The following is a 27240-nucleotide window of genomic DNA, read 5'->3' on the forward strand; positions in this document are numbered from 1 at the left end:
GTAACTAATTAACAAACCTTTTTTTGTATTTTTTACACATATCACATACAATGTTTATTTTTCTAAAACTTATATGTGAACATAGAATGTCTGGAGGTACATATTCCAGAATTTTGTAACATTTTTAATTTTCCTTTCTATATTTTTTCGTAACAGGTTCACAACTCACAAGCCAAAACACTATCTCCTCTTGAACTAGGCGATGTTCCCGTCGAGCAGAGCGCACCTAACACTAAAAATAGAAGATGAAATACATCTGCACATTAACACTTGAACACACAAGAGCACCGATCGGTTGATGCTAGGTGCGAGATTCAGCAGGCGGGCAACGGTGAGCAATGTTGGCTGAACAGCGCCTCACGCCGTGCCGGCCGGACGCGACCACGTACACTAGCTTGCTCCTCCTTACGCAGACGGAGGACCCGATCGACGGCGAGCTCGCACATCCTGGCCTCGACGCGGGCGCGATCCCGCCGCTCCATGGCGATCTTCACGGCCACCTGCTCCAGCATCCCCAGCCTGCGCTTGATCGTCCTCAGTGCCACCTCGGTCCGCTCGCCGTCCTCGAGCGCCTCCTGGATCGGCTCCAGCATGTCGTGGTACATCTCCCGGAGAACCTCCTGGCACTCGCGGTCGGGGAAGAGTTCTTCGAACGCGCGGTGGCCACGGGGTGGAGGCGGCGGCGGCGCGTCTTCGTCTTCGGGCGGGTCGTACTGCTTCAGTAGCTCCTCGGTGCGTCTGATCGTGGCCACCAGCTTGGTGTACGTGGTCTCGAACTCCCACGCCTCCCTGTCCCTGGACACAGAGCTCTTCCGTGCGTCGACGACGGCGGGAGAACTGGCGCGCCGGCTGTTCGTCGTCTTCCGGCCCTCGGCGCGGGGCCTCTTCGCCGCGATCGGCGGCTTGTCGTCGGCCGCGCCGGCCTTGCGTTTCGGTGCCGGAGCACGGTGCTCTAGCGGCAACGGCGGCTCCTTCTTCGCGCGACGCCTCGGAAAGTCGGCCCCCGTCGGGAGGTACTTCGTGAACTCGCGGAGGAGGGCGACGTGCGCGGAGCCGAAGACTTCACGGGCCATGCTGTAGATTTGGTTCCCGTCCAGCGTCTCATCGGAGCCCACCTGGAAGAGCAGCGCGAGGAGCCTCTCGTACAGCGGCCCCGCTCGCTTCTTCACCCGTTCCAAGAACAGCAAGGCTCTGCGAATGTCGGCGTCGTCGTCGTCGACGGCGGCGGCCGTGGGGCGGCGCTCCCTTTTGGGTCGCGTCGGCGCAGCCACCGCCGTGGCGTTGTCTTCGCGGGCGGGCTCGGGCTCGGGCGCGTGCTCGTCGGGGAGAAATGCGTGGAAGCGGCGGACGAGGTCGGGGTGGCCGCGGAGGAGCGCGCACGCCTTGTCCGCGACGTCGCGGCGGTCGGCGGTCTCGCCCGTGCTGAGGCCCCGGAGGAGGCGGAGGAGCTCCGCGTAGACGGCCGGATGAGACGCGGCTTTGACGTGCTGAAAGAAGGACTTGGCGGCGTCGAACCCGCTCGCCTGGATTAACCTCACCTGCCGTTGCGCCATGGCGGGCCTGGCGGCGGCTCGATCGCTCGTCCGATCTCTCAGTCCAGCGGCAGCGCAGGGGAATAATGCGGCTGCGTTTGTCGTGCGAGGCTGGTCTGGCCGTTCAATATTTATGGCTATGCACCCGCGCAGCCGGGAGACACGATGGCAAAAGTTCTTCCCAACGTAACGATGTGGAGTTGGAGTAGGACCCTACGGCCGAACTGTGACTGGAGTCGGATCCCTCTTCCTCTCCGGCCGACGTTTCATCCCGTTCCCGTGTCATGTATAATTCCGTATTTGGATCGGATTAGATGTTGCCTTTATAATGTGCAATGCCATATTTTCCATCGGATTCACAACGAATCAGTTAACAGATTTGCTACCTCTGACTGGGAGTTTTTTAACTCCTAAAAATATGCTTTAGTTACACTTTTCTAGCAGAAAAGGGTAGAAAAGTTTAACGGAACCGAGTTGCACTTTTTTAGACTGCAGTAGCACTTTAGGACATAGACAAACCTATTAGATAACAGCTAATTTTCTAATTTTTTTATTAAATTTCAAAAATATATATTTTTTTACAAAGATAATACATCCTCGACTTGGCCCACGCCAATAAATACTTATTAGCGTATGTGAACTGCTAAAAAATATGAAACAGAGGAAGTAATTGCGAAACACGCTTTATTAGCTTTGACGTTTTAGATGTAAATCTAATTATTTCAGATAAAATTCATCAGTTAATCTTAAATATTTTTAAAATACGGATAATTGATATGCTATTTACCATACCATATATCTCCATCTTCAGTTTATGTACCAGTTGAGATAAAAAATTATCTTGGCTATATGTTCCAGTTGAGATAAAAAAATGTCTTGGTTAAGGAACCCCATGCGGCGGCACCGCGTGCCGCACCGGGGCTCCTCCGCCACCGTCGGAGGCACCGCTAGGCAAAGTCGACGTGGCGCGGTGGCGGCACGGCCCCTGCAGCTGGATGCGGCTAGGCTTGGCGGCGACAACGCACGTTGCTTCTCCATCGGCTGCGGTGGTGCTCGGCGACGGTGACCGGAGGCGCGGGTGGAGGGCACGGTGGGGAGTTTTGGCACGAGAGGGCTCCAAACTCCTTCGCCTTTCCCTGCGCGTGGCGATGGCATGCTGCTATGCCTGCATCACCTGGGGGTGGATCACGGGATCCCATGTCTTGCACAATAAAGGAGGCGGCGGTCCTAGGGTTCCTTCAGTGCGAAGACGAAGATCGGCTGCATGTCTGCCCTTGCTGATCTGGCCTGGAGCGGTGAGTTTCGGAAGGCTCCGCCGGCGAACTTCCATGGACGCATCATGCCTGGAGATCGCTCGATCAGATTGAATTCGGTCGTGCACGCCCATATATTTTTTTCTGACCGTTTGGTTTTAGATGGAGCGTTTCGAAGCTCTGCTATCTATTACCATCATGCTATATGATACCATCATGTGACATGTCTTAGACGTTCCATGGTGAAGTTAGAAGCATAGATGTCAGGACGACCAGGATATGAGTACTAGCAATGGTAATTTGTGTCTTTGTGGTGTTGAGGAACTGGCTTGGTGAGTTCAAAGTTTTATCTTGCAGGATGAGAATTTAAAGCCTGACCTTAATTAGTTGTGTTTGGCAATGTTTGGTGAGCAATGACTTTCTCCAGGGTGAAATCTATGATCTTTGATCGGACGATGATAACGCTTGTGCACTGATTTTTTTGGAGACGTCGCTTTTGGAGAAGCATGATTTCTTGTGATGCTTTGGCGGTGTTAGGTCTGCTGCTACAAAGAATTGATCGATGTAGTGAAACTTTTCTTTTCTTTGTAATATTCTTTTTTTAGATTATGTTCATCTGTAAAATCGCTAGGCTAATGCGTTACTGTAGAGACTGATGTAATTGGTATATTTACGATAACTCTTTATAGGAAAAATGTTGTCTTGGCTTGTGAACTTCACCGAGAACATCCACTCGTCCTCTTCTCTTGGCCACACCCTCTCCGGAGTCCGGACTATTCAGCAAGACGCAAACTCGTCTTCTCCACTCTCCTCCGCTCCACAACCTCCGGCAATCCGCGATGCTTTCCGCCGCCATGAGCACCCGCCCCGTGGTCACTCGCCGCCCGCACCTCCCAGCGCATGCTACCAATTCCAGTCCCTCCTCTTCCCCTGGTACGGTTTGTATTGCGCGAACTCGCGCGCACGCGCGTACTGCGCGTTCGTGCTTCCGCTAGCACTTAATCTGCTGTTTGCATACATAATCCCGTGAGAAAACTTACGCAGAGATTCGTGGATCCAGAACGGGGGCCAAGGGAAGGCCGTCCCTCCTCCGCCCGGGCCCGATCGTGCTGTCGTCCGTGGCCGGTACTAGCTTCAAGCTTCTCTCTAGCGCATCTGTTTTATCTCTCTTGCTGGCGACGTGTTTGATGAAATGGTTATGAGAAAATGTTATTTCTGGGTTGCAGTGGGAAGCCTGGTTGCTGCTGGAGCTGCAAATGCCGCCGACCTTGGGGATTCTCTGGTGAGGGGGCATTATTTCTTACCGTAGTGCTCTCAGTTGTCAAGCTGTGGTTGAGGAATGGTTAATCTTGTCAAGCTGTGACAATCACAGCTTGACAAGATTAACCATTCCTCAACCACATATATCTGAAAGAAAATCAACCAAATATATTGCAAAGCACTTCGAGACTATTTAGGCCATGTTTGGGACTTCTTGTTTCTTGCTTGTTGCATTTATGGCCTCCTGGTCAAACCTAAAATGCTAAATCTTACTTTACTTACTGGCTGTAATTCCTGCAAACCATTCTTGTTCAGCTAGGACCATCGGGACTTCTCTTGGCTGACTTAAGCATCGGAGATTGGTTCGGAGGTTTGTTATTTTCAGCCGGGCAGCAAGCTAATGAAGCTGTTCTGGATCAGTTGTCGGCTCTCAGTTTCACTAGGTCGGCTTTCTTTCTATGCAGTTAATTTCCTGCGGGCACCATCCTTTCATTTTCTGCTTCTGGTTCATATCTCTTTCTTTCTTTCTGATCTTTTCTCTGTTCTTCAGCTTGGCAGTAATTTTTGGTGCTGGACTTGTAACTAGCTTGTCTCCATGTACACTCAGTGTTCTTCCATTGACTCTGGGATATATAGGCGAGTACAGTGGCCATTTTTAAATGTTCTGTTTGATTCCCAAAATTGGTGAACACTAGTGACATTGACATAAAGCATCCTTTATAATCTTTCAGGCGCTTTTGGTTCTGGGAAAGATCGGTCTGAGGTAATTTAATACAACCGATCATATTCAGGTTCGACATGCCATAAGAGAACCAAAAGAAATTAAAAGCTTTCAGAATGAATGCATATTCGCAAAATTAACTTGTATTGCATTGCATGAGTAATTTTGACCATAAGGTCACTTGCATTGCATGAGTAATTTTGTCCCATTTACAATTTGTACTTCCTTTCATATATTCATGATATGAATGGAGTTGTTTTTGTTCTACCTAGTAGGTTGTTGGAAATTCAGTTGCTTTTTCATTAGGACTGGCAACAACACTAGCCATTCTTGGCGTCGCTGCTTCTTTTGCTGGCAAGGCTTATGGGCAGGTAGGACAAGGACTCCCAGTGGCTGCTTCTGGGTTAGGAATCATCATGGGATTGAGCCTTCTGGAGGTAAATGACAAGCCAAAACGGAACTTATAACAAAGTGAAGCATGTGGCTGAAACTTTTTTTTTCTGCCATGTTACCTTGGGCCAAATCATTTATCTGTTGGTTTGATGGTTGTTTGTTTCCTTTTTATAATTGCAACAATCTGGACACAGTGGTTATTTGTTTAGATAGATTTCATAAATTCTGCTTTTGTTTAACATACTAACCTAAACTGTTCTCTTTTCTGATTATCTTGTATCTGACAGGTAGTTGAGTTACAACTTCCCTCATTTTTCAGCGATTTTGACCCTCGAGCTGCTGCAGCTAACTTGCCTTCCAGTGATGCTTCTTGACATTATTATTTATTTCCTATCTAATACCATATATATGTCTTTATATTTTTTCAGTCATAGTTCATTAATATCTTACCTTTTTCTAACTGTATTTGATTGTCAGGTGTACAAGCATATCTTGCTGGCCTTACATTTGCATTAGCAGCATCGCCTTGCAGTACACCCGTTCTTGCTACCCTTCTGGGATATGTCGCCACTTCAAGGGTATGCATAAAATGACACATAAGTTGCCTCAGTAGTTTTATGTTGCTCAAAGCTGGAAATATCAAAACTGTTTTTGATTTCCCTGATAGACTTTACTCCCTCCATTCCTATGAATAAGGCGCACACGCATTTCAAGGCGAACTTTCAACAAAAGAATTGAACAGCAATATCCCGATTATATAGTACATAATTGATATTGTTAGATTGGTATGTAAAAATACATTTTAGTGACACCAATTGTGTATCAGATGTCCCTTATATACATGGATTAATCCGTGGAAAGGAGGGAGTAATTAGTAACATAAGTAACTTGCGTATCTGATTTGGAGTTCTTTTAAATTCTTTGATTTCAAACATGCTTGGTTAATCTGTCCACACAGTAGTCTGACATGAATTATTATCTTGGTCTACCTTATTTATTTTTCTGAAAGAATGATGAAATCCTGTCACTACAACATCAACGTTTCCTGTCAGGATCCAATTGTTGGGGGAAGTTTGTTGTTGACATATACTACTGGGTATGTTGCACCTCTTCTCATCGCAGCTTCTTTTGCTGGAGCATTGCAGGTATACCCGCAGAAATTGTTAAGTGCAGACAAGATATTACCAGCAAAATTTAACTTTGAATAGCTTTTATACTTCATGAACAACACCGGTCCAATTGATCAACCACACCTGTTTATTTCACTTTTAAGGTCTGATTACTTAATTGCCTTTTGTAGAGTTTATTGTCATTCAGAAGATATTCCACATGGATAAACCCTATCAGGTATCTACTTAGTTCCTATTTTCAGGTCAAGATTTTAAAATCAGTTCTCTATCCTTTTTGTTGAGGAAAAAAATGACTCTCACATCAGCGAATTTTTTCTAGCTTATATAGGTCAAATGTGCATCAACCTGTCAAGTCTATAAATTCTGTGTCCGATTCCTTGTATAAATACTGAGAATCTACTGCATAACGCCTAATTACTACCTAAACTTATTGTCGGATTATCTGTCCATCTAGCTATCTAGATACAATGTATATTCATCGCCAATGGTCAATACATTATGATTGATATATTTAAGAAATATCGAGATCCCTTTTTGGGATCTGGCAGTTAACTTTAACCTTATTTTATAGACAAGCATCGGTTCAAAGGGCTCACAGTTACATTTCTTTGGCATGTTTTTTAGGAAATGATAATATATCAAACTTACCATTTTATTCTTCTTAGAGAACTTTTTGTCAAATATTGTGACCTCCCATTCCTTAAGAGGTTTAACCAAGATCCTTTATTGAACGAAAAATCCACAGAAAAATATCAACCATTTGTTTGAAGAATTGTATTTTATTATTTTGAGAAATTCCTTTCACTAACACATGATTGGCAGTGGTGCGTTTCTATTGGGTGGAGGTGTGTATACCCTACTGGACAAGCTGTTCCCTGTGACGTCAATGGTGATGTAGACTATGGAGTCTTAGGCCACTGTTAAAACAAGAATCGTAAGACAAGGTTCGCCATTGTATAGCTAAGAAAGTGTCATCAGTTGTTTCTAGCTTTTATAGAATGTAACTCTATTCAGGATATCCAAACATCTCGATCTCATCAGTCCATGGAAAATTAGATAGCATGAGGTTTAGTTCTTACTTCCCAGCAACCCCACAACAGCAACATGGTAAAGAAGTATACCTGCACCTCCTTCCCATTACATAATCACCCCTGTTATTTACAACCAGGTAATAAATGAATCATACAGAAACACAGTAATGAACTTAAATGTGCTTCAACTTCCAGTAGCCTGCTCCAAAGCATCTCACTGGTTGCTTCCGTTGTTTACACCACCATAATTCATGCAGGACACCAAATTTAATTGAAACACATGTATAAACCGACTAGGAATCTATAGCCTGATCTGAGTACTTTTTTCTACTATCAAATATTTTTCCTTGCCAATTTTTCTTATGATAGATCAGTATCTACCATTTGGGGCTGCCTGCATTCATTCAAGGGCCATGTTCGGTTAAATTGATTGACATTAATTGGTTGTTGTGATTTGAGAGGGTAAATTACCTGTTCATGACGAAGTTCACTGCCCCTTGACATGCCCGTCGTTGTAGCAGCAGCTTGCTTGCTTCAATTGCTATTCCCTCTAGCTGCATTTTGGAAAGAACTGGAATACTTTGAAAAGGGCTTGAAATTCAGTTTCGCAGTTCTTGTTTTCTTCCATTACATCACCTCTTCCGGAAAGCAAACCCCTGGCTTTGTGCCGGCCCTCGAGAATTGCTAGAGCGAACACAGCTGTTTATCCCAATACTAGATAATATCTTGGACAGTCTTCACAGAGTTATCCCAATGTCTGCATTTCCGGATGGGCAGCACGGAGATTAAGAAGAGCCACTATTCACATGCATTCTTCTTTTCTTGGTTTTGGTTCGAATTTTGAAAAGGGTAGTTCATCATGGCATATTTCATCTATGTATTTTTTTTTCACGATTTATTGTACCACTTCTCCAAACTGGTATCATAGTATGATTTCAGGGGTGGTGTGGTATGGCCAGAAAAGTTCTCATGCGTGCACGTGCGCCTATGTTACAAGCTAGGTTGTTTTCTTCGAGAGCACGCAAAACGCGTGCCATATTTTTATACAAGGAAGCAAAATCAATTACAAGAGATCGCCGAAACAGGTTGCTAACAACCTGTGCGACAAACACTAGCTCCACTCAACACCTAAGCCTACTCTCGCGCTAGGTTTTCATTCCCTCCCACCCTTGCACTCTCCAACATCCGGAACTCGTCATGGATCCTGTCTGTGAGCCGCACAGTGCCGCATTGATCCCTTCTATTGCCGAAAAAGCGGGTGTTTCTTTGCTTCCAGATCATCCAAGCCGTCAGGATCCCGAGAGAATCGAACTTTCTTCTATCCTCCTTCCCGACAAGCTTCCTGCTTTTGCTCCACCAGGTCTCCAGGTTATTGTCTCCCAATGGCTTCGGTATTAGAAGCCGAGCCCTACTGAGACATCTGTGCCAAACCACCCTCGCATAGCTGCACCTGACGAGGGCATGATCCACTGTATCAACCTCCTGAAGGCAAGTGAAACAATCATTTGTCCGCTCTTGTAGCTCATGCCTTTGCCTTTGATCAGAGGTCCATAGCCTATATTGCACCGCTAGCCAACCAAAAATCTTACACTTTAGTGGAGCGAACAGTCTCCAAATTGGGCTCGCCAGGGAAAACCTCTTTCTCTCTTGACAGAGGATTGCATACATCGCCTTTGCGGAGTAAGCACCTGACCCCGATCCAAGCCGGGTGAACTTCTGAGGGATCCAGGCTTTTAGGGTAACCCAAAGCCTAGCTCACTGCACACACCCCTCAATAGTCGGAGTGCCCTGAATATCCTCCACCCATCCATGATCAGGCAGCGCCTCCGCAGCCATTCTCTTGTTCTTGATTCTGGTGGGCACCTGCATCACCACCAAGGGAGAAATCTCAGCTACCGTGAGACCATCAATCCATTTGTCTCTCCAAAACAACCCATCAAGGCCGTTCCCAATCTGGATCTTAGCACAACTCTGAAACACCTGCCCGGCCTCTGTGTCTCTCAACATTGGCAGACATTGCCAAGGGTGGGATGGGTCAGTACGACGTAGCCATTCCCACCTCGCCCTAAGAGCAAGCCCTTGCAACCGAAGATTCTTCACGCCCAAACCGCCTAGGTCCTGCCGCATGCAAATATTCTCCCATGCTATTAAACAGTGCCTACCGTTGGCCGCCTTCTTGCCCGTCCAAAAGAAAGACCGCAACCATTTGTCAATTTCATCAAGGAGCCACATCGGGGCCTCGGCCACAAGCAGTTGGTGGATCACTCTCGCCAAGATCACTGCCTTCAACCTGCAAGTATTGTGAATGTCAACTTGGACGAACTTGGATCACTCTCTGAGCTTAGATACCAGGGATGCACCTTTCCCCTAGCAACGAAAGCACCAAAAAACCAATCCGTCAGTTACATATACTCGGAGGTTGAGCTCCTTCTCAGAGGTTTCTTTTTTTTTTTACATCGACCACAAAAAGTATCGTTTTTTCGCGAAACTGTAGGAACTTATATAGGTTATCAAGATGTACATGCGAAAATTTTTGTTGGATTTTTTGACTATCAAAAATATGTTTTGGACGGAAGGAGCATATGCACTTGGGAGCTAAATTGAATTTCCGCACTTGGTGATGGAAAACTCGCCTGAAGGACATTTGGACCACTTCCGCTTCAGTACACCCCCCCTTCAGAACTTCAGAAAGGGCATTTTCGTTATAGTAATAATAATTAAATGGCTAATTATGACACATACCATGTTTTCCCCATGAAAAAACTCTGCACGACCATGCACACTTCCTACGATCTAGCTTTGTATTGTGCATCTAGAGACTCAGTTGCAATGTTGGTTTGTATCTTGGTGGTTTCAGCTTCATCTCTGGTGCTACCTAGAAAGCAAGTTTTGAATCCCAACAACTCTTTTCTAGAGCACCCTATTGACGGGGAGGAAATTCATAAAATGCAATCAAACAATGGTCATGTTTCAAGGATGTAAAACGAAGTAATTGTTGTTTCGAGAATGCCGTCCAACAAGTGTCATCATCCGAAAATGCCACATCTATGAGTTGATTAGTCTACCGGGGATGTGCTCGGCGGGTTCCGCGGACCATCGACGGGCATGGTGTGCTGTCCCGCCAGCCTTTGCTAGTAATTTTGGAATGAAACAAAGACAACTGAACTTAGCACCGGAAGCTTGAGATGGTCCGATTTGGAACAAGCTTTGGGAGTTAGATGTGCCAAGTACAATCAAGACATTTGGGTGGAGGCCTGTACATGGCATGATTCCAGCAAAAGGTACATTGGCAAACAGACACATTGGTATACAAGGGTTGTCCGATTTGCCCCTCAGGATGTGAAGATATTAAAATCTAGCCATTTTGGTACACAAAATAGTGCGCTAGAAGGTTCAACGCTCCAGGTCTAGCCAAAAATAACAGGAGCTATCCGAACAAGTTTCTAGACATGCCCACCGAAAAATGATCAAGTCCAGACTATCCATCAATGCTTCTCTCCTCTGTCTCCCCTCTGTCCGGTCCACGATGATGGTGTCTTCCTCAGCGCCGTTCCTAAACTTTTTATTCCGTCACAACCACCATGCGAAGGTGGAGATATTCTTCCTGCTCTTCCAACCCACCAAGTATGCGCTGTCACCATGGAAACAACAGTATGCATTTAGTATCAGTAGAAACTTAATATACACAACTTTATTTGGGTAACTTGCACAAACACACACTTACTCGTATTGGGTAAAAAAATCCAACTTTTAAGGCTTCATAACAAAAACACTAACGATTGAGCTGTAACATCTAACTATATATATGTGATATATTGAGCCTAGGTGTAGCATATACCTCAAATATATAAATATTAGCCGGTGGAGCCCATAAACTGTTTTTTGCCAAATATGCCAATAAATTAGATGTATTAGAAAAATCTAAATAATTTATAAAAAATGAACTATAATGTGCCTAGTAAATAATGAAAATACGAGCGTCCAATGTTTCAATATAACACGATTTTTTCATGGAAAAAAGGAAAAAATATTGTAGTCTTAGAAAAAAATCAGCATAGTTCTAGAGGATGAATCTTAATGTGTTGAGTAAACTGGGAAATTTGAGCACATTCTGAGAAAACAATCATCAAATAAAAATTTGTGTTAGTCACCCGGACCAAATAGGTTTGTGTTTGTGCAATTTACTCTTGTTTTATCCTAGATTGTTCTACGATGAAAAGGGGTGTTGACATTGTGAATATGGTGGTCGCCAAGGGTTTGGAAGAAGTGACAAGATTATCAAATGTGGATTAGGAATTGCAAAATCCCTATAAGTTGCAACCTAATAAGACTAATAAAATAAACCGAGGGGTTAGAACCTATAGAATTTATTTTCAGTGTCTTCTGAATCATAGAGACCAGCATTGTGTTGTAGGGCCTACAATAAGGTGAAGAGATAACAATCAAAATGAGTGGCATATCTCAGAGCTAACAATTTTTCGTGTAAAATGTTTGCAACTATCTGTCTAGTTATCTCAATTAGTCACACATTGTTGTCACACATTGTTATTTCTTGAGGCCGCAATTAGTTATCTCAATTAGTCACACATTGTCATCACACATTGTTATCTGTACCAAACAATTTATGTTCAACAATGTCGTCACACATTGTTATTTCTTGAGGCCGCAACTGTAGTAAGTATGTAACCACACCTTGAGAGACCGATCGAACCCACGATGATGCAATATCTTCTTCTAACTTGACTGAATCACTAATAAAACTTTTACAAATATTGAGTTACAGTCGGAGTAGGGGAGTATGCCTTGGTTCTTCTAATTCCTTGGCGAGGAGAAAAAAAGAGGCAAGGCAATGGGGAAGGAGGAGCTCTGTACCCACATCCGCCTCGAAAGGCTTAGACGTCCGGCAATAAATGATTTCCTTATAGTGACACACTATAGTTCTTGCTACTTGTTCTATTTCTCGCATAGGTGGTGCACCAGGTTTTTTTCCGAAAAGGAGCTCGAGACCCCCGAGCTCTACATCGAATAGGTGCATACGACCTTTGTTATGAATTTATTTAACAAAGGTCATACAATAACATACATCAGACAACCCCCCAATGGTTGCGCTTCAATTTGCCTTGTTATAGTTTTATGGATTATTCATTGGATAAAGAGGAACACACAAGTCAGGGGCGATAAAAATATATACTTTCAACTTTGTTTCATTTTGAAATTTTGCTCCATCCCTGCTCCCTATTATTGTGAATGTGGCAATGTGCTTTGAGTTGTTGTAATATGATGTATCGATCTTGAAATGATCTACACATAGGAAGATAAAATATACATCTCGCATGTTAGAATATAAATAGGCTTATTTATTGCTTTTAAAAGTAATATCGAGATATACAATCCTTATTGGATCAATCATAATTGTTGAGAAAAACCATAATCAAGTGGTAAAAAGTACCACTACAATAGATTAGATGATACAAGTTCGCTAGAACGAGGTAACCAGTGATATTTCTAGTGAATGAAACCATTAGCACTCATGTGCCCACCACACCATTTCTAGAAGCGGGTAGGATTAACAAACATGCGCCTAATCGTCCTGTCAAGGCCACTGCTGAATGTAAAAGCATCTCTTCTGGTTGGCGTGCATGAACCAAATGCTGATTGATATATTCGCGACTCATTTTACCTCAGGAAGTAACCCAGCGAGCTCAAAGCGTGCTTGGTTTGTAGTCTTCCATGCATCTTCAATCATAGAACCTATCTTGGCAATGGCAACATCACATGCCACACCATGCTCACTGATGTAACACTCCACTGAATTGCCCACATCATTGTTGTCCTTTCCACGCTGTAAGAAACACATATGCTTCATGAGAGGTGTTATCAAAAGGTAGAAAGTATATGGGTGGCGATCTTGGAGATTTAATTTGTACCTTAAATGAAGCATGGTCATTCATTAATCGTGTCACCACTGCAGAAGCCTTGACAGCATCTGTGCAATCGAGTAATGCAAGCAAAAAATAGAAGCCTAGCGCTACGCTCCCCAGCAACGACGCCGGAAAAGTATCTTGATAAAAGCCAAGTGCAGGGATCACCGCAGTACAATTCGTTAAGTATTTGAGTGTCGAACCCACGAGGAGCTGGAGGTAAACAATATCCATGATTTGCATCACTATTCTATATCATAATTTACTGTTATTCATTGATATATTTCATATTTAGAGGTAATACTTATGTCATTCCATCTATTTTTGCATGTTTGATGATTATTGGAGAATTAACCGCCGGAGCCAGGATTCTGCTGGAAAAAGGGCCGTCAAGACACCATATTTGTGAAGACCAAAAATTTCCAGAAAATATACAGAAAATCCTATTTTTCCAGATGACAGAGAATGCCAGAAGGGGAGGCAGAGCTAGGCCTTGAGGGGGCCAGACCACCCCTAGGCGCGGGCCAGCCTCAGGTCGCGCCTAGGCATGGTCTGGGCGCCCTGGCCCACTTCTGACGACGCCCCCTCGTGTATTTCAAACCCCCGAGAAACCTAAGATCAGGGGAGCGACCAGAGAAATATTCTGCCGCCGCTACGGGGCGGAGAACCAGAGAGAGAAAAGCTCTTCGGCAGGTTAAAATCTGCCGAGGAAATTCCTTCCCAGAGAGGGGAGATCGTCGCCATCGTCACCGCCATCGAGCTAGACTTCATCGGGATCATCATCACCATCATCTCCACCACCAGTACCATCATCACCGTCGTCTCCACGCCGTCCCGCTGTAACATCTTGGGCTTGATACTTGTCTAGTTCACAGGGGAAACTTTCCCGGTGTTGATGACTCCTTGTAGTTGATGCTACTGAGTGAAACCATTGAATTAAGGTTTATGTACAGATTGTTATTCATCATTACATCACCTCTGATTATGATCCATATGATGTCTTGTGAGTAGTTCGTTTAGTTCTTGAGGACATGGGAGAAGTCATGCTGTTAGTAGTGAAACTATGTTGAGTAATATGCAATGATTTGATATTTAAGTTGTGGTGCTATTATTCTAGTGGTGTCATGTGAACGTCGACTACATGATACTTCACCTTTATGGGGCCTAGGGGAATGCGTCGTGTATTTGGCTACTAATTATGGGGTTGTGGGAGCGACAGAAACCCAAACCCCGTTGGGAAACCGGTGCACGAGGGATTGTAGGATCTCAGAGATTAAGGATGTGGTTAGATTTATCTTAATTACTTTCTTGTAGTTTCGGATGCTTGCAAGAGGTATAATCACAAGTATGTATTAGTCTAAGTATGGGTAGTACATTAGCATAGGTTCATCCACACAACACTTACCAAACTATTGAAGATTATTCAGCTATGTGAAGCGAAAGAACTTGATGTGATTCCCGTGTGTCCTCAAGAACGCTTGTTCATCATAAGTAAAACAACCGGATTGTCCTTTGCTATAAAAAGGATTGGGCCACTCGCTGCAATTATTATTACTGCATTTTATTTACTCGTACTTTATTTATCTGCAATACCAAATACCCCTGCAAACCTGTTTGCTAGTGTTTACAGTGAATCCTCGATCAAAACTTCTCGTCAACACCTTCTGCTCCTCGTTGGGTTCGATACTCTTATTTATCAAAAGTAGTACGATACACCCCCTATACTTGTGGGTCATCACCCACTTACATGGGCTTCTATGCAAAGGTAGGAACTATGGTGTGTGTATGTGAAGTGGTTTTTTCTGTAAAGCTACAAGTGCTGAAAATAAAATGCAAGGAGTAAAACTAATGCAAAAAAGTGAAGTGTAGTAAAGTAAAGTGGGGTGAAGTATAGTAACTCAAAGGAGTAAGTGTTCTGGAAAATTTCTATTTCATTTATGTGGTTGTCACAATTAGTGAATCTCAATATAGTATTTTTGGTGTTTCTTCTAGAGAGGAGCCATAGACAGGTGCAACCATTGATATGAGCAATTACACCCCTAGTAATTGATCCCAAGGCCAGTTAAGAGCAAACAAGGAAATTATTAAGACATAAAGTCCAACCACTGCTGTAAGTTTAAAGTCTCCCATAGTTATAGCCCCGTTGATTAACCATGAATTAGTATAACATTAATATCTAAGAATTGGGACATGGTTTTTGTCAAGCTCCTGCTGTCCCTCCTCCTATCACCATGCAACGGTGACAAACTCATGTATCCCCCAACATATGTGTGCATTTATATATTAGTAGAAGAGATCATCATAGAAAATAGAAAATACTTATATGCAACCATCAAAAAATTATCTCACAATTTCCAAGAACAAGTCACTACTCAAACAAAGACATAGAGGTACAATACATCATGAGAAAACGATAGATTTCCTCAAACATCATGTTTGCCAAGAGATTACAAAGGGTAGATTAATATGGTGCTGAGGGTGTCGATTAAGAAGACGATGACCACGCCGGAGGGGGTGGAGTCCACCGGAGGCGATTCCGGCAGCGTTTTCCCCTCCGATCTTAGCCGGCGGCGGCCTGCTGACTCTCAGTTTATGTGTTTTTGACCTCCGCCGCTCCGCCGCTGTCCTCTCGAGGTAACCCTAGGGGATCATATATATAAGGGTTTTTAGGTCAAACGAAGTATGTGGGCGCAATATTGAGGCTGATCGAACGGCGAGGGGGAACTAACCCTAGTGGCGCGCCCTAAGAGGGTGGGCGCGCCACTGGGCCTAGTTCCCATCCCCTTGACCTCCTGGTGTCCCACTTTATCTCATCTTGTTCGTCTCAAAAATTCCGAAGCATGGCCCCTTATCTTGCCCTTTTTCGAGCCCCGTAGCTCCTGGAAAGTCAAAAATAATACTAACAAAATGTGTTTTCTGCTAGATAAATTCAAAGAGGAGAGGGGATTGTTTAGAAAATCCCTGAAAATAATATAAAACATGTAAACAACATTATATAAGATGCAAATATGTGGAAATAAACTACAAAGTTCATGTATGCATTTCACATGCATCATCAATCCAAACACTGCATTGAATTATCAGTCATGTCAATGAACATCTAACAGATGATCTCGGCACCGTCACCCACACTGCATGCATTTCTCTACATGGCCAGGGTAAGTTCTACTGGCAAAGGCGACCAACATGCTTTCAGCCAATTTTAAACCAATTTCAAGTCCACAGATAATTTCTTGCGTTCAGCTAATCATTTAAATGAACAAGAGGTAACAATTTGTTTTCAATGTCTTCTAAATCATAGAGACCAGCATTGTGTTGTAGGGCCTACAGTATGGTGAAGAGAGGTAACAACCTGTCCGAGAGTGGCATATCTCAGAGCTAACAATTTTTTATGCAAAATGTTGCAACTATCTGTTTGTTTATCTCAATTAGTGTGGATGTATCAAAAACTTATGTTCAATAATGTTGTCGCGTATTGTTATTTCTTGAGTCTGTAACCATAATAAGTATGTAAACACACCTTGATAGGAACAATCCAACCCACCATGATGCAATATCTTCTTATAACTTGACCGAATCACTAGTAAAACTTTAACCAATATTTAGTTACAATCGGAGTAGGGGAGCATGCCTCGGCTCTTCTAATGCCTTAGCTAGGAGAAACATCGGAGGCAAGGCAATGGCGGAGGAGGAGGTGTGTGCCCGTGTCACCTAGAAAGGTTTGAACATCTAGCAATAAATGATTTCCTTATAGTGACACACTATAGTTCTTGCAGTTTGTTCTATTTCTAGCACAGGTGGTGCACCAGTTTTTTCTTTCTGAAAGGAGCTAAAGAGCCCTGGCATCTGCATCGAAGAGATGCATACAACATTTGTTATAAGTTTATTCGACAAAGGTAATGAAAGATCATACATCAAACAACCCGAATGGTGGCGCTTTGGTTTTCCTCCTATTGTAGTTATTCTCGAATTTTTTTCATTGCATAGAGAGGAACACACAAGTCTAAGGCGATAAAAATATATATGTTCGACTCTATTTAATTTTTAAATTTTGCTTCATCACCGCTCCTATTATTGTGAATGTGTTTTCCATCGTTGTAGAATTGCATTGCACTGGGTGAGCTATCTACAATATGATGTATCGATCTTGAAATGATCTACACATAGGAAGATCAAAGATACATCTGGCATAGGAGAATATAAATATGCTTCTTTATTGCTTTTTAAGTAATAACGGAATATACATATCCTTATTGGATCAATCATAATTATTGAGAAAAGCTATAATCAAGTGGTAAAAAGCACAACTGCAATAGATTAGATGATACAAGTTCTCTTAGAACGAGGTAACCTATAACGTTGCCAGTGAACGAAACCATTAGCACTCATGTACCCACCACACAATTGTCTAGAAGCGAATAGGATTGACAAACATACACCTAATCGTCCCGTCAAGGCCATTGCTGAATGTAAAAGCGTCCTTCTGGTTGGCGTACATGAACCACATGCTGATTGATACATTCGCGACTCGTTGTACCGCAGGAAATAGCTCAGCGAGCTCAAAGCGTGCTTGGTTTGTAGTCTTCCATGCATCCTCAATAATAGAACCTATCTTGGCAATGGCAACATCACCTGTCACACCGTGCTCACTAATATAACATTCCACTGAACTGGCCACATCGTTTTTGTTCTTTCCACGCTGTAAAAAACACATATGCTTCATGAGAGGTGTTATCAAAAGATAGAAATTAAGTATATGGGCGGAATTCTTGGAGATTTAATTTGTACCTTAAATGAAGCAATGTCATTCATTAATCGTGTCACCACTGCAGAAGCCTTGACAGCATCCATACAACCGAGTGCCCATTCGAGTACCTCCTTGGTTGCAGTATCACCCATACCAACAAACAAGCCAACACATGCCAGTGGTGCACCGGAGCATATACTAGATACCTCCACTTGATCATTAAATCTTGGCTTGTAATTATGGTGAGACCATTCAGCTTCTTGGAGATAGTTAATTGATAATACTTGAAACTACAAATGGAATAAAAAATCATTACTAATGATATAAGATTTGGATGATGTAGACCATGTATATGGATGTAGACAACAAACCTTTGTATTTGAAATAAACATGTACATTTTAAGTGTTACAATATAGAATCAGATTCGATACCCACATGGGGTTATAGCTTAAGGGAACATATCTGTAGTGAATTTCTAGTGAAACTTCCACATCGTATTGAAATATATGGTTTCTACATTTAAAAATTGTTACATGTTTTTGCAAAGCACATATATATAGCACTAAATTTCGTAAATCAGAGGTCTTTGAATGGACATAAATCTTGATAAAGTGTCATCATGTAAGTTCCAAGCAAAGATCGTGCTACTAGAATAATGAAAATAAAGAAACAAAACATAGCACAAATGAATTTTCACTTTGTGGTTGTGAGTTGTAGGTGGCGTACCGCTTTTATGCTAAAAGATACACGATACTTCTCATCTTGTTTCAACTCGTTCTCAAAGTCTTGAAATGTGCTTATCAGCTTGAGGTAGAACTTCTTGAGGTACTCTGGTAGAAGAGAAATGGCACTCTCCTCCCATCTGTATGAAAATTATTTAGTTGAACCTCTGAATGAAGTAATGTGCATGCATGTTTCATTCCGAAATTGAGAAGATAAAGCAACATTCAAGAATTACCAACCTTTGTATAGCTTCATTGAGTTGCCTACACTCCATCAAACTAGCACGCACATCATAAGTGTCATCTGTCATGATTATAATTGCAACTATTTTGGCTAGAATAATTCTTGCACGTGAATACTCTTGCTCATAGTATGCAGTGTATGACCACAAGTAGCACTCAACTACACTGTCCCGTGAGTAAGCTAGCCCCACTTCTTTGTAAAGATCTCTCCACCACCTACAATTGACGTTTTCTGTTATTCTATTTTATGTAAAGAATTTTTCTCTTAGCTCATTTATGACATGTGTGCATTGAAGGATGTCCCAAATTTACTACACATGAATTTAATGGATGATACAAAACTTGCATCATAGTTTGAATATCGAATAATTAAAATATATGTTTTCTATATATCTTATTTGAATATTGTGTAAGAGAGTTTACTTCTCCCATAAATATGCACGATTGTTGAGTTAATAAAAAGACACATGTGCATAGTATCTCTCACATTTAAGATTAGATAATCAACTACATATCATGAAAAGTTTTGTTAGATCATGATAGGGATATTTATCGGGATAATATATTAAGAGGAAAATATAGATGAAAATTACGTGTCTTATACAATGCCCACCTGTGTTTATGCCTAGTTATGTACTTCATTGGTTGAGCTTAGATAGATCAGATATTTCTACCCTTATCCAAAATGCAGATAGTGTAGGACGTCCATGCGATTGTGAAGATGGTATTTTTATCATCTATTTATGTGTAAGCATGCTCCCTCACATAAAAAGTTAAAAGTTATACACTTCAAATCAAATTTCATGATAAATATCATAATATTAATTTTGTATTTGGGATCCAAGTAAACCTTTTTTAATAGATGATCAGTATTAGAGTTATTCAGTCGATTATATTGCTACAATGACATCCATTTTAGATCGGAGGTAGTAGTAATTCTTAGTGGTTCAACTATGAAAATTTTACAAAAAAAAACTTGAAAGACCCTACAACATTTAATATCCTAATGTCAAGAAACTAAGCTCTTTACAACTTTTGTATGTCAAATATTGAATGTTACCTCGAGAGAGCCTTTAGCTCCTTCCAGTGGAGGCGTTGCAGAAGGTTAAAATCCAGTTTTGCTAATTCTAGAATTGAAGAATTGTGCATAGGTTCGTCTTTGTATTCTGACATATAATGTAGCGCCTCTACTCTCTTCAAAGTCTTAGGCAGTGGTAACTGAAGAGAACGTCGGACTTGCTCAGCCAATGGGGGCTTGAGGTCACTTTCCATCGACTCAAGGTGTTGCCTTGCAAACAAGATACCTTCTTCAAGTCCCGTCTCTCCATGAGTTAAAAGATATGATGCGTTGTATAAACTTAGGAGTCCCCTTGGGTCATTACTGATGTGAACATTGAACGCCCCATCTTCGTCTTTGAACTTGTTGAATACATCTGCAAGGTATACATGATACATCTGATGAGCATATTAGGTAGTCTTTGATGGCTCTTATTTCATATGTTTTGTACGTCTTTCTATGCGAGTAATACAAATATATTCTAGAAAAAATTGATTAAGAACATGACGTGAGTCGTGATGTTTCAATATTAGTACTATCAATCACATTGATGTGTATGATAGCTCAATATAGTAAAATTATCAATTTTAATAAAAAATAATATACATGTAAATTAGAAGGTTAATTACAGAAAATACCAAACGCATTATGCTAGGGGTTTGGTTCTTAGTATATACCCGGAGATACCCAGAGTCCATGTTGCCTCAGTAAGCGGAATCGAAGAGCAACCTCATGAAGGTTGGAGCTATTGGATTCAGAAGCATGTATGTTTCTTAATATGGAGACAATTTGTTCATTGAAATGATGATCTATACTTAGATGTTGGAGAGTGTCCACAAGGTTCAGTTGATCAACTATAGTACTGCAAGCTTCAAGTATCCCAAGCACCTTCTCCTTCAATTGATTGGACCTATCTGTCACCAATTCCTCGGACATCTACATGCATACCAAAATATAAGTTACATAGTGTTAACTAAAGGCTTTTGTACTATTATGACATTATTTAAATGTGTGTTAAGAGCAGACAATAAGAGTGTTTGTCCACATGATATTTGTCTAATAAATTTGTAATAATCTTACAAATACGTGAAGCTATTTGGAAAACATGCAAAAGAGATAATGTCATGCTCAAACATAAGTAAGAACAATTGGTAGTAACAAATGCCAGACATGGGTGTCACTACTTAGTATTACTCGTCGACACATTTCGGATTTGTCATGTCGAGCTGATTGAAAAGTAATAAATCGGGTACTGATGCACATATACAAAAGTATACCTGTAGTATTTCTGGACTGTAGTCGATGAAGAAATCACCCCATACCGTGGGATGAAACACGGGCGCCGTATTTGGAACGGTTGCATGCTGGGAGTAAGCCATGAGAATGTATGATGTATTGTGATAGATTGTTGCTGCCGTAGTCTGTACTAGCTTTGAAAGAACATGGAGACGGAAGATGGCCTTATATAGGCAGTACATACTTCTGGAGAGAGGTTAAAAGACTTTAAAATAAAGGTGCATCCAGGAGATTGCTTCTTTAAACTTTGAAAAACTATTGTGTGTCAGGATACACATGGCATGTACATGATATTCAAAGCAAAGGCAGAAGGCATAGACATGCATGTGTGCTAGTGAGATACCGTTGACATCACTAACCGCTAAATGGCCGAAGCTTAATAAACGTGCATGCGACTCAAATTGATTAAAATGTGCGTAACCTTTTGATGAACTGTCTATATTTTATGCAGCTCAACTAGCGCCAAAGAGGAAAAAATATTCAGATCTAAACCATCTCAAAACTTAGTGCCATGGAGGAAAAAATAATCAGATATATGAAGCATCTCCAAACTTATTAGTGCCATGAAAGTGTTCCACCGGCAGAACCACATGCATCTCTGTATGCCTCGTCAATTAAAAAGTGTCACCGTGTTCTTTGTGCGAGTATAACCCTTCACATCTGAAACTAGTTTATATCTAGGATCTATCAGTGCATTGGATTACCTTAATTTCAGTTTCGTGCATGCTCGATACTCATGCCGAAAGCAACAAACACGCCATGGCCAACAGCCGTGGCGCGCTGCCCACGGCAATCATCGACCTCTGTGCGAACGCGCGCATCAATCAGACGCGGAGTTATTGAAGAAAACTGAGATTAGATTATATTCAATTGGTTTGACGCATCACCGACGGCGACCCGCATCAATCAGAAATGGTGTTGTTGAAGAACAGAGAAAGATGAGACAAGATTGATTTATTTCAGTTGGTTTGACACATCACCGGGCGATGAAACGATCAAAAAGAAGCAGCAGAAGCTGACATGGATTGATGAACGCCGAGTGGTTTGACTCGCCGGAGGGGAAACAGTTAAAAGTATAGGCAATCGCCATGTACGCTGTCCGGTGGCAGAACCCAAAGTGCCCTAGTATGGGTACATACAATTGTTCGTTGAATCATAGACCTCAAGGATTCACATGACCGTCGCGCGACGCATGCACCGGAAACCAGTCCCGGAGGCAATCGACGGCGATGACCCAGCGGAGGAGCATGACAAGGACGACACCGAGCATGTATCTCCTCAATATCTTCAGGCACTCTCTTTCTCTCCCTGGGTGCATGATCCTTGCACATAATGATTTGCTCATTTTCTCAGCAGTTCGTTGCTTCTCTGCTGTATTGGAGACATGCACATTAATTTTTCTATATACATGATGCACAACTGACCGAGCTTGGCAAGACTTTTAAACCGAACTCTATTTGCATTCTTTTGTACATGCATAATATTAAGCTGGATCTCTAGGACTTCCGTCAAATATTTTAGTCACCCCAACTACAAATTTACTTCTGAATCGGACACGTACCATTCAAAACTTGGTGACGTGATTGATTGAAAGCGGAAGGGAAGAGAGAGAAAGCGGATCGGGCTCCCGCGGCGCTCGACTGGGTGTCTCGGGGGCGACCCAGCGCCGCCCGTCCGCTCCTCCACCGGCGTTGACCCGCGCCGCCGCTGCCGCCGGCCCTCGCCGCGGTGGCGGCGGGCCCTGTCCCCAAAGGCGGGCAGGGATCCTCTGGCCGCGGCTCGCGCGGGAGAGACCGGAAGCCGGGGCGGCGGCCTCGGGTGGGTGGAGCTTGGCCGTGCTGCTGTCGGCCGCGTGGGCGGCGTGGCGGCTCGTCCCTGGTGGCAGGCGTGCGGGCGCCGGGGCGGCGGCCCCGGGTTTCACGGCGGTGGTGGCTGTGCATCCGGACGGCGTGGCTCTGGTTGGCAGAGGCGACGGCGGGGTTCAGTGGCTGCATGGGTGGACGCCGGGGCGGCGGCCCCGGGATGGGTGGCTGCTGGCGCGGTGGCCGGCGGCGTGGTGGCCGCTGTGGCTGCGAGGGCGGCATAGCGGCTGGTCCGGGGAGCTCGCGCTGCTGCTATCGACGGCTCGGCCTTGGAACCCTGTGTTGGCGTTCGTCGAAGCTCCCTCTCTGTGGCGGTTGGCGGCGCCCGCGGAGATCTTCTCGGAGAGCTTGGCCGGCAGTAATGGTGCGACTCGGCTCTTCAGCCCCGCGTGGTGCGGGTGGTGGTAGCGGAGTTCGCGGAGCTTCTTGGTCTGGTGGCGGTGGTGGCTTGTGTGCGGCGGTGGCGCCGCTTCTGCACATGAGGTGTGTCTGCGGAGTGCGGGCTGGCAGCATTTTCGGTCTTCGTCTCGCTGTCCGACCGCGTGAGGTTGTGGTGGTTCGTTTGCTCCGGGCGAAAGCCTGACCGCGCGGCGTCTGCGGATGTCGCCGTCCTTCTTGGGGGGGCGGTCGTGGAGCTCTACGACCTTCGCTGCCTCGGGTTCACATCTTCGGGTGAAAGCCTGATCCCGTGGGATCGGACGACGGCGTCGATTCTTCGTCGTTTCCCCTCTTGAGGACGTCGTCTTGAAGTTGGTGATCCCTTTCGCGCCTCCGGCGGCCTCGACACACAGGGCATCTGGGTTGGCAGGATGTCAACCGGAGATGCGGGTGTTCCGGGTGGAGGCTTGAGTGGCAACGACGATGGTGGTGACCAAGGTTTGGTTGCGGCAAGGTCATGTTAGTCGGCTCCGTTCCGGCGTGTTCGAATGTCTTCGTGGTGGTCTCTCCTTGCTGTGAAGTCGAAGCCACCCTCGGGCGGTGTACGATGACCCTCAAGGGGCGATCCAGTGAAGGTCCTATTCGGCGCTTGTCTTGCGCATCTCCTCTCCGAGGCTCGTCGTCAGAAGCGGAGCTGCCGGTCTCTCCTCGATGAGCCATCTGTTTGGCATAGGCTGGTTTGAGCTTCTTAGCTTTTGTGAGTAGCCAGGGTGGCTGGGTGTGCCCTTCTGGCGGAGTGTGTGTGTGGTTATAAGTGTGCTCTGGCACTGTTGTTGTTGGTTTTTGCCCGATTTTCTCCTAAAAATCGAGTACCTTCTTCTTAATGAATGGATGAGGCAAAGCTTTTGCCTCCGTTTCAAAAAAAAAAAAAAACTTGGTGACGTGCTTGCCTAAGGCATAGTGAGACTTACTCAAGATGGAGGTGTTGCATAACAGACAACCCAAAGACATAGTGACACTTAAAATTACTGGGGTTATGCTTTAAAAGAAGTATAGATATGAACATGTGCCTCAGGATCGGCATGATAAAACACACTTTTCAGTGAATCAAGTAGATATATTATGTCAGCACAAAAACTATCCGGATAAAAAAAGTATTTTAGACCAAAAAACTCATATATGTGGAATGAAAATACTCCCTCCGTCCTAGAGTATATAATGAAAATATCAACTTGCCAGTTGTATAGTAGTGAAAGAAGACCAAATGTCCAGGTAACACGGCTCATACTCCCTCCGTTCTGATTTAGTCTACACTCTAGAAAAAATAAGATAAATTAGTATTGCATTTATTAGTACTACTTGGATATGTGAACAACCAATCCAAACTACATTGAAAACAACAACAACCAATAACGAGAGCAAAACCACTGTTTTCAGTGTTGTTGTTGACTAAAAGCTAGAATGTAGAGTATTTCAGAACAAATTTTGAAGCTTCAGAACGGAGGGAGTATGTATCAACGTGCATCGATTTTTTAACTGTGCAAACTTACATAGGGTCGAGTGCTTTTTGGAGTAAATAAAATGGCCGACAACAAAGAAGCTGAATGAGGGAGAAAAATCAAAACATATAATAACCGAGGTGTGTAGAAGAGGAAGATAAGATCGGTGGTTTACTGGGACAAATCAAATAATCTAAGTACCAACTAGACATTTCATGACTTTCTAACTGACACAATAGACACAATGTTGTCACCGACGCAATTAACATTTCTCCTTTTTCACGGTTGTTATCACCAGATTTTAGACGAATCCAGAGGTGGGCCGGGCTTGGAAGATTACATGTGGAAGAATTCTAAGGCGGCCTGGCACGAAGGGTCTTGGGCTGAATTGCCCGTGTATCTTTATTTAGTAGTTTATTATTTTAGATAAGAGATAGAATCTTAGTCGTGCACGGTTTAGTGCACGCCCTCATTAGAAAGTCCCCTGGACTATAAATATGTACCTAGGGTTTATGGAATAAACAACAACTCACGTTCAACCCCAAAAACAAACCAATCTCGGCGCATCGCCAACTCCTTCATCTCGAGGGTTTCTATCGGGTAAGCGACATGCTGCCTAGATCGCATCTTGCGATCTAGGCAGCACAAGCCACGTTGTTCATGCGTTGCTCGTACTGAAGCGTTTTTGATGGCGAGCAACGTAGTTATCATTAGATGTGTTAGGGTTAGCATTGTTCTTCGTTTAAGCATGCTTACGTAGTGCAACCCTTGCATATCTAGCCGTCCTCACGCCTATCTCAGGTGTGGGGGCGGCACCCCGCTTGATCATTATTTAGTAGATCCGATCCGTTACGATTGCTCCTTGTTCTACAAGGATTAGTTTAATATCTGCAATAGTTTGGCCTTACAATGGGGGGAGGATCCAGTGGCACGTAGGGTGGCGTTCGCAAGTCCTAAACGGGATGTTCCTAGGATCAACTTCATGTTGGTTTTTTGGCCTTGTTTAGGATCGGCTTACGAGCACCGTGCGTGGCCGCAAGGCCCAACCTGGAGTAGGATGATCCGGTTATGCGGTGAAAACCCTAAATCGTCGTAGATCTCATTAGCTTCATCTTGATCAAGCAGGACCACCAAGTATTCGTGCACCCCGTACGGATCATGGGTGGATCGGCTCTTTGAGCCGATTCACAGGATAACCTGAGAGCCGATCGAGGCTCGTATTTAACGTTTACATGTATGCCCTGCAGGAAACTAAGCGAGGCAACCTCATCACCTTCCTGACCAGGTATAGGTCGGGTGGCACGCCCTTGCACTTCGCAGCGCCGCGTGTGACCGAGAAGAGCATTGCGGGCCGTCGCTCGGAGGGGTCTCGGCCCGGCCGCAGCTCTAGGCTCCCCCGGCTCTACGGTGTTGACAAGGCCGCTGCCCGCCGGTGGGTTTTGGCGATCAACACATTCACGGCACGCCCGGTGGGACAATCGTCTACATCAACCACATCGCCATCTACATCCGAGATGGCGGACGGCACGCCGATCACCTACGAGGATCTGCTCGACGACCTCAAGAAGCAATACAACGAGATCAAGGCTACCCTCGAAGCCGACCTCATCGGCTCTTTGCGGAGAACCCGTTACGGTGGCATCGGATGGAAGGGGTTCTCACCGGAAGGTGCACTCGATGGGATAGACCTCTCTACCTCGTCGGAGGAACGCACCGAGGTGCTGCGGCGGGAGATCAACTACACGGTGGCTCACTCGCTACACCGCCACTGCGAGAACTTGGTCAACGCGCTGGAGCGTGTCGCTCGCGCGTGATCCGGGAGATCATGAGCCACCGGTACTCGCCGTCGGGACCAGCTCTCGGGACGCATCAAGGAGAGTTGCCATTCCGGTCCCGTCCACCGCTGCCATTTGCGTTGGCAGCACCAGCTGAAAGTGCCGACTACACCGGCATTCCTCGTCTACGAGGTGGTGGCGGCCCCGGTGACTACCGGTTCTTAATGGAGGCGCCTAAGGAGATCCCTCATGGATACGCGTGCATGTATGTGCCGGATTGTGGTGGCTCGGGCACTCACAAACCAGGCCACGACATCGGGGACTCCGGCGAAGGCGGGAGGAACGTCGGCGACGGAGCGGACGTGGCTAACTAAATACGCCACACCGACGAAACTCCCGAGCCCGGCTCCTGCAGGCTG

The 27240-nt window shown here is 44.3% G+C and overlaps 3 protein-coding genes across 3 annotated transcripts; 1 reads left to right on the plus strand and 2 right to left on the minus strand.

Moving 5' to 3' along the window:
* Window positions 1-314: 314 nt before the first annotated feature.
* On the minus strand, window positions 315-1553 carry LOC124656334. Its single transcript, XM_047195097.1, has one exon. It carries the CDS (start codon window positions 1551-1553, stop codon window positions 315-317), a length of 1239 nt encoding a protein of 412 aa, XP_047051053.1.
* Window positions 1554-3525: 1972 nt separating this feature from the next.
* Window positions 3526-7367, plus strand: LOC124653263 (cytochrome c-type biogenesis ccda-like chloroplastic protein 1). Its single transcript, XM_047192333.1, has 12 exons — window positions 3526-3718; window positions 3830-3910; window positions 4012-4067; window positions 4361-4488; window positions 4596-4681; window positions 4777-4808; window positions 5042-5203; window positions 5447-5519; window positions 5637-5737; window positions 6212-6304; window positions 6460-6506; window positions 7112-7367. Exons 1-12 carry the CDS (start codon window positions 3625-3627, stop codon window positions 7185-7187), a joined length of 1029 nt encoding a protein of 342 aa, XP_047048289.1. The 5' UTR covers window positions 3526-3624; the 3' UTR covers window positions 7188-7367.
* Window positions 7368-17649: 10282 nt separating this feature from the next.
* Window positions 17650-21390, minus strand: LOC124656336 (tau-cadinol synthase-like). Its single transcript, XM_047195098.1, has 7 exons — window positions 21289-21390; window positions 20689-20947; window positions 20015-20387; window positions 18952-19170; window positions 18716-18851; window positions 18030-18278; window positions 17650-17940 (listed from the first exon to the last, which is right to left on the minus strand). The coding sequence occupies exons 1-7, from the start codon at window positions 21388-21390 to the stop codon at window positions 17650-17652; spliced, it is 1629 nt and encodes a 542-aa protein (XP_047051054.1).
* Between the last annotated feature and the right edge of the window lie 5850 nt (window positions 21391-27240).

Source organism: Lolium rigidum, chromosome 5, assembly GCF_022539505.1.
Source record: "Lolium rigidum isolate FL_2022 chromosome 5, APGP_CSIRO_Lrig_0.1, whole genome shotgun sequence".
In the NCBI taxonomy this organism is placed as follows: domain Eukaryota; kingdom Viridiplantae; phylum Streptophyta; class Magnoliopsida; order Poales; family Poaceae; genus Lolium; species Lolium rigidum.

Bases quoted from the DNA above. Each gene is read 5' to 3' on its own strand.
- LOC124653263 (XM_047192333.1), top strand. From the start codon at position 3,625: ATGCTTTCCGCCGCCATGAGCACCCGCCCCGTGGTCACTCGCCGCCCG. The intron at 4,489-4,595 runs GTCGGCTTTCTT...TCTGTTCTTCAG, and splicing joins TCGGCTCTCAGTTTCACTAG to CTTGGCAGTAATTTTTGGTG. The intron at 6,507-7,111 runs GTATCTACTTAG...CATGATTGGCAG, and splicing joins ACATGGATAAACCCTATCAG to TGGTGCGTTTCTATTGGGTG.
- LOC124656336 (XM_047195098.1), bottom strand. From the start codon at position 21,390: ATGGCTTACTCCCAGCATGCAACCGTTCCAAATACGGCGCCCGTGTTT. The intron at 20,388-20,688 runs GTATATACTAAG...TATACCTTGCAG, and splicing joins TGGACTCTGGGTATCTCCGG to ATGTATTCAACAAGTTCAAA. The intron at 17,941-18,029 runs GTACAAATTAAA...TGTTTTTTACAG, and splicing joins ATGACATTGCTTCATTTAAG to CGTGGAAAGAACAAAAACGA.
- LOC124656334 (XM_047195097.1), bottom strand. From the start codon at position 1,553: ATGGCGCAACGGCAGGTGAGGTTAATCCAGGCGAGCGGGTTCGACGCC.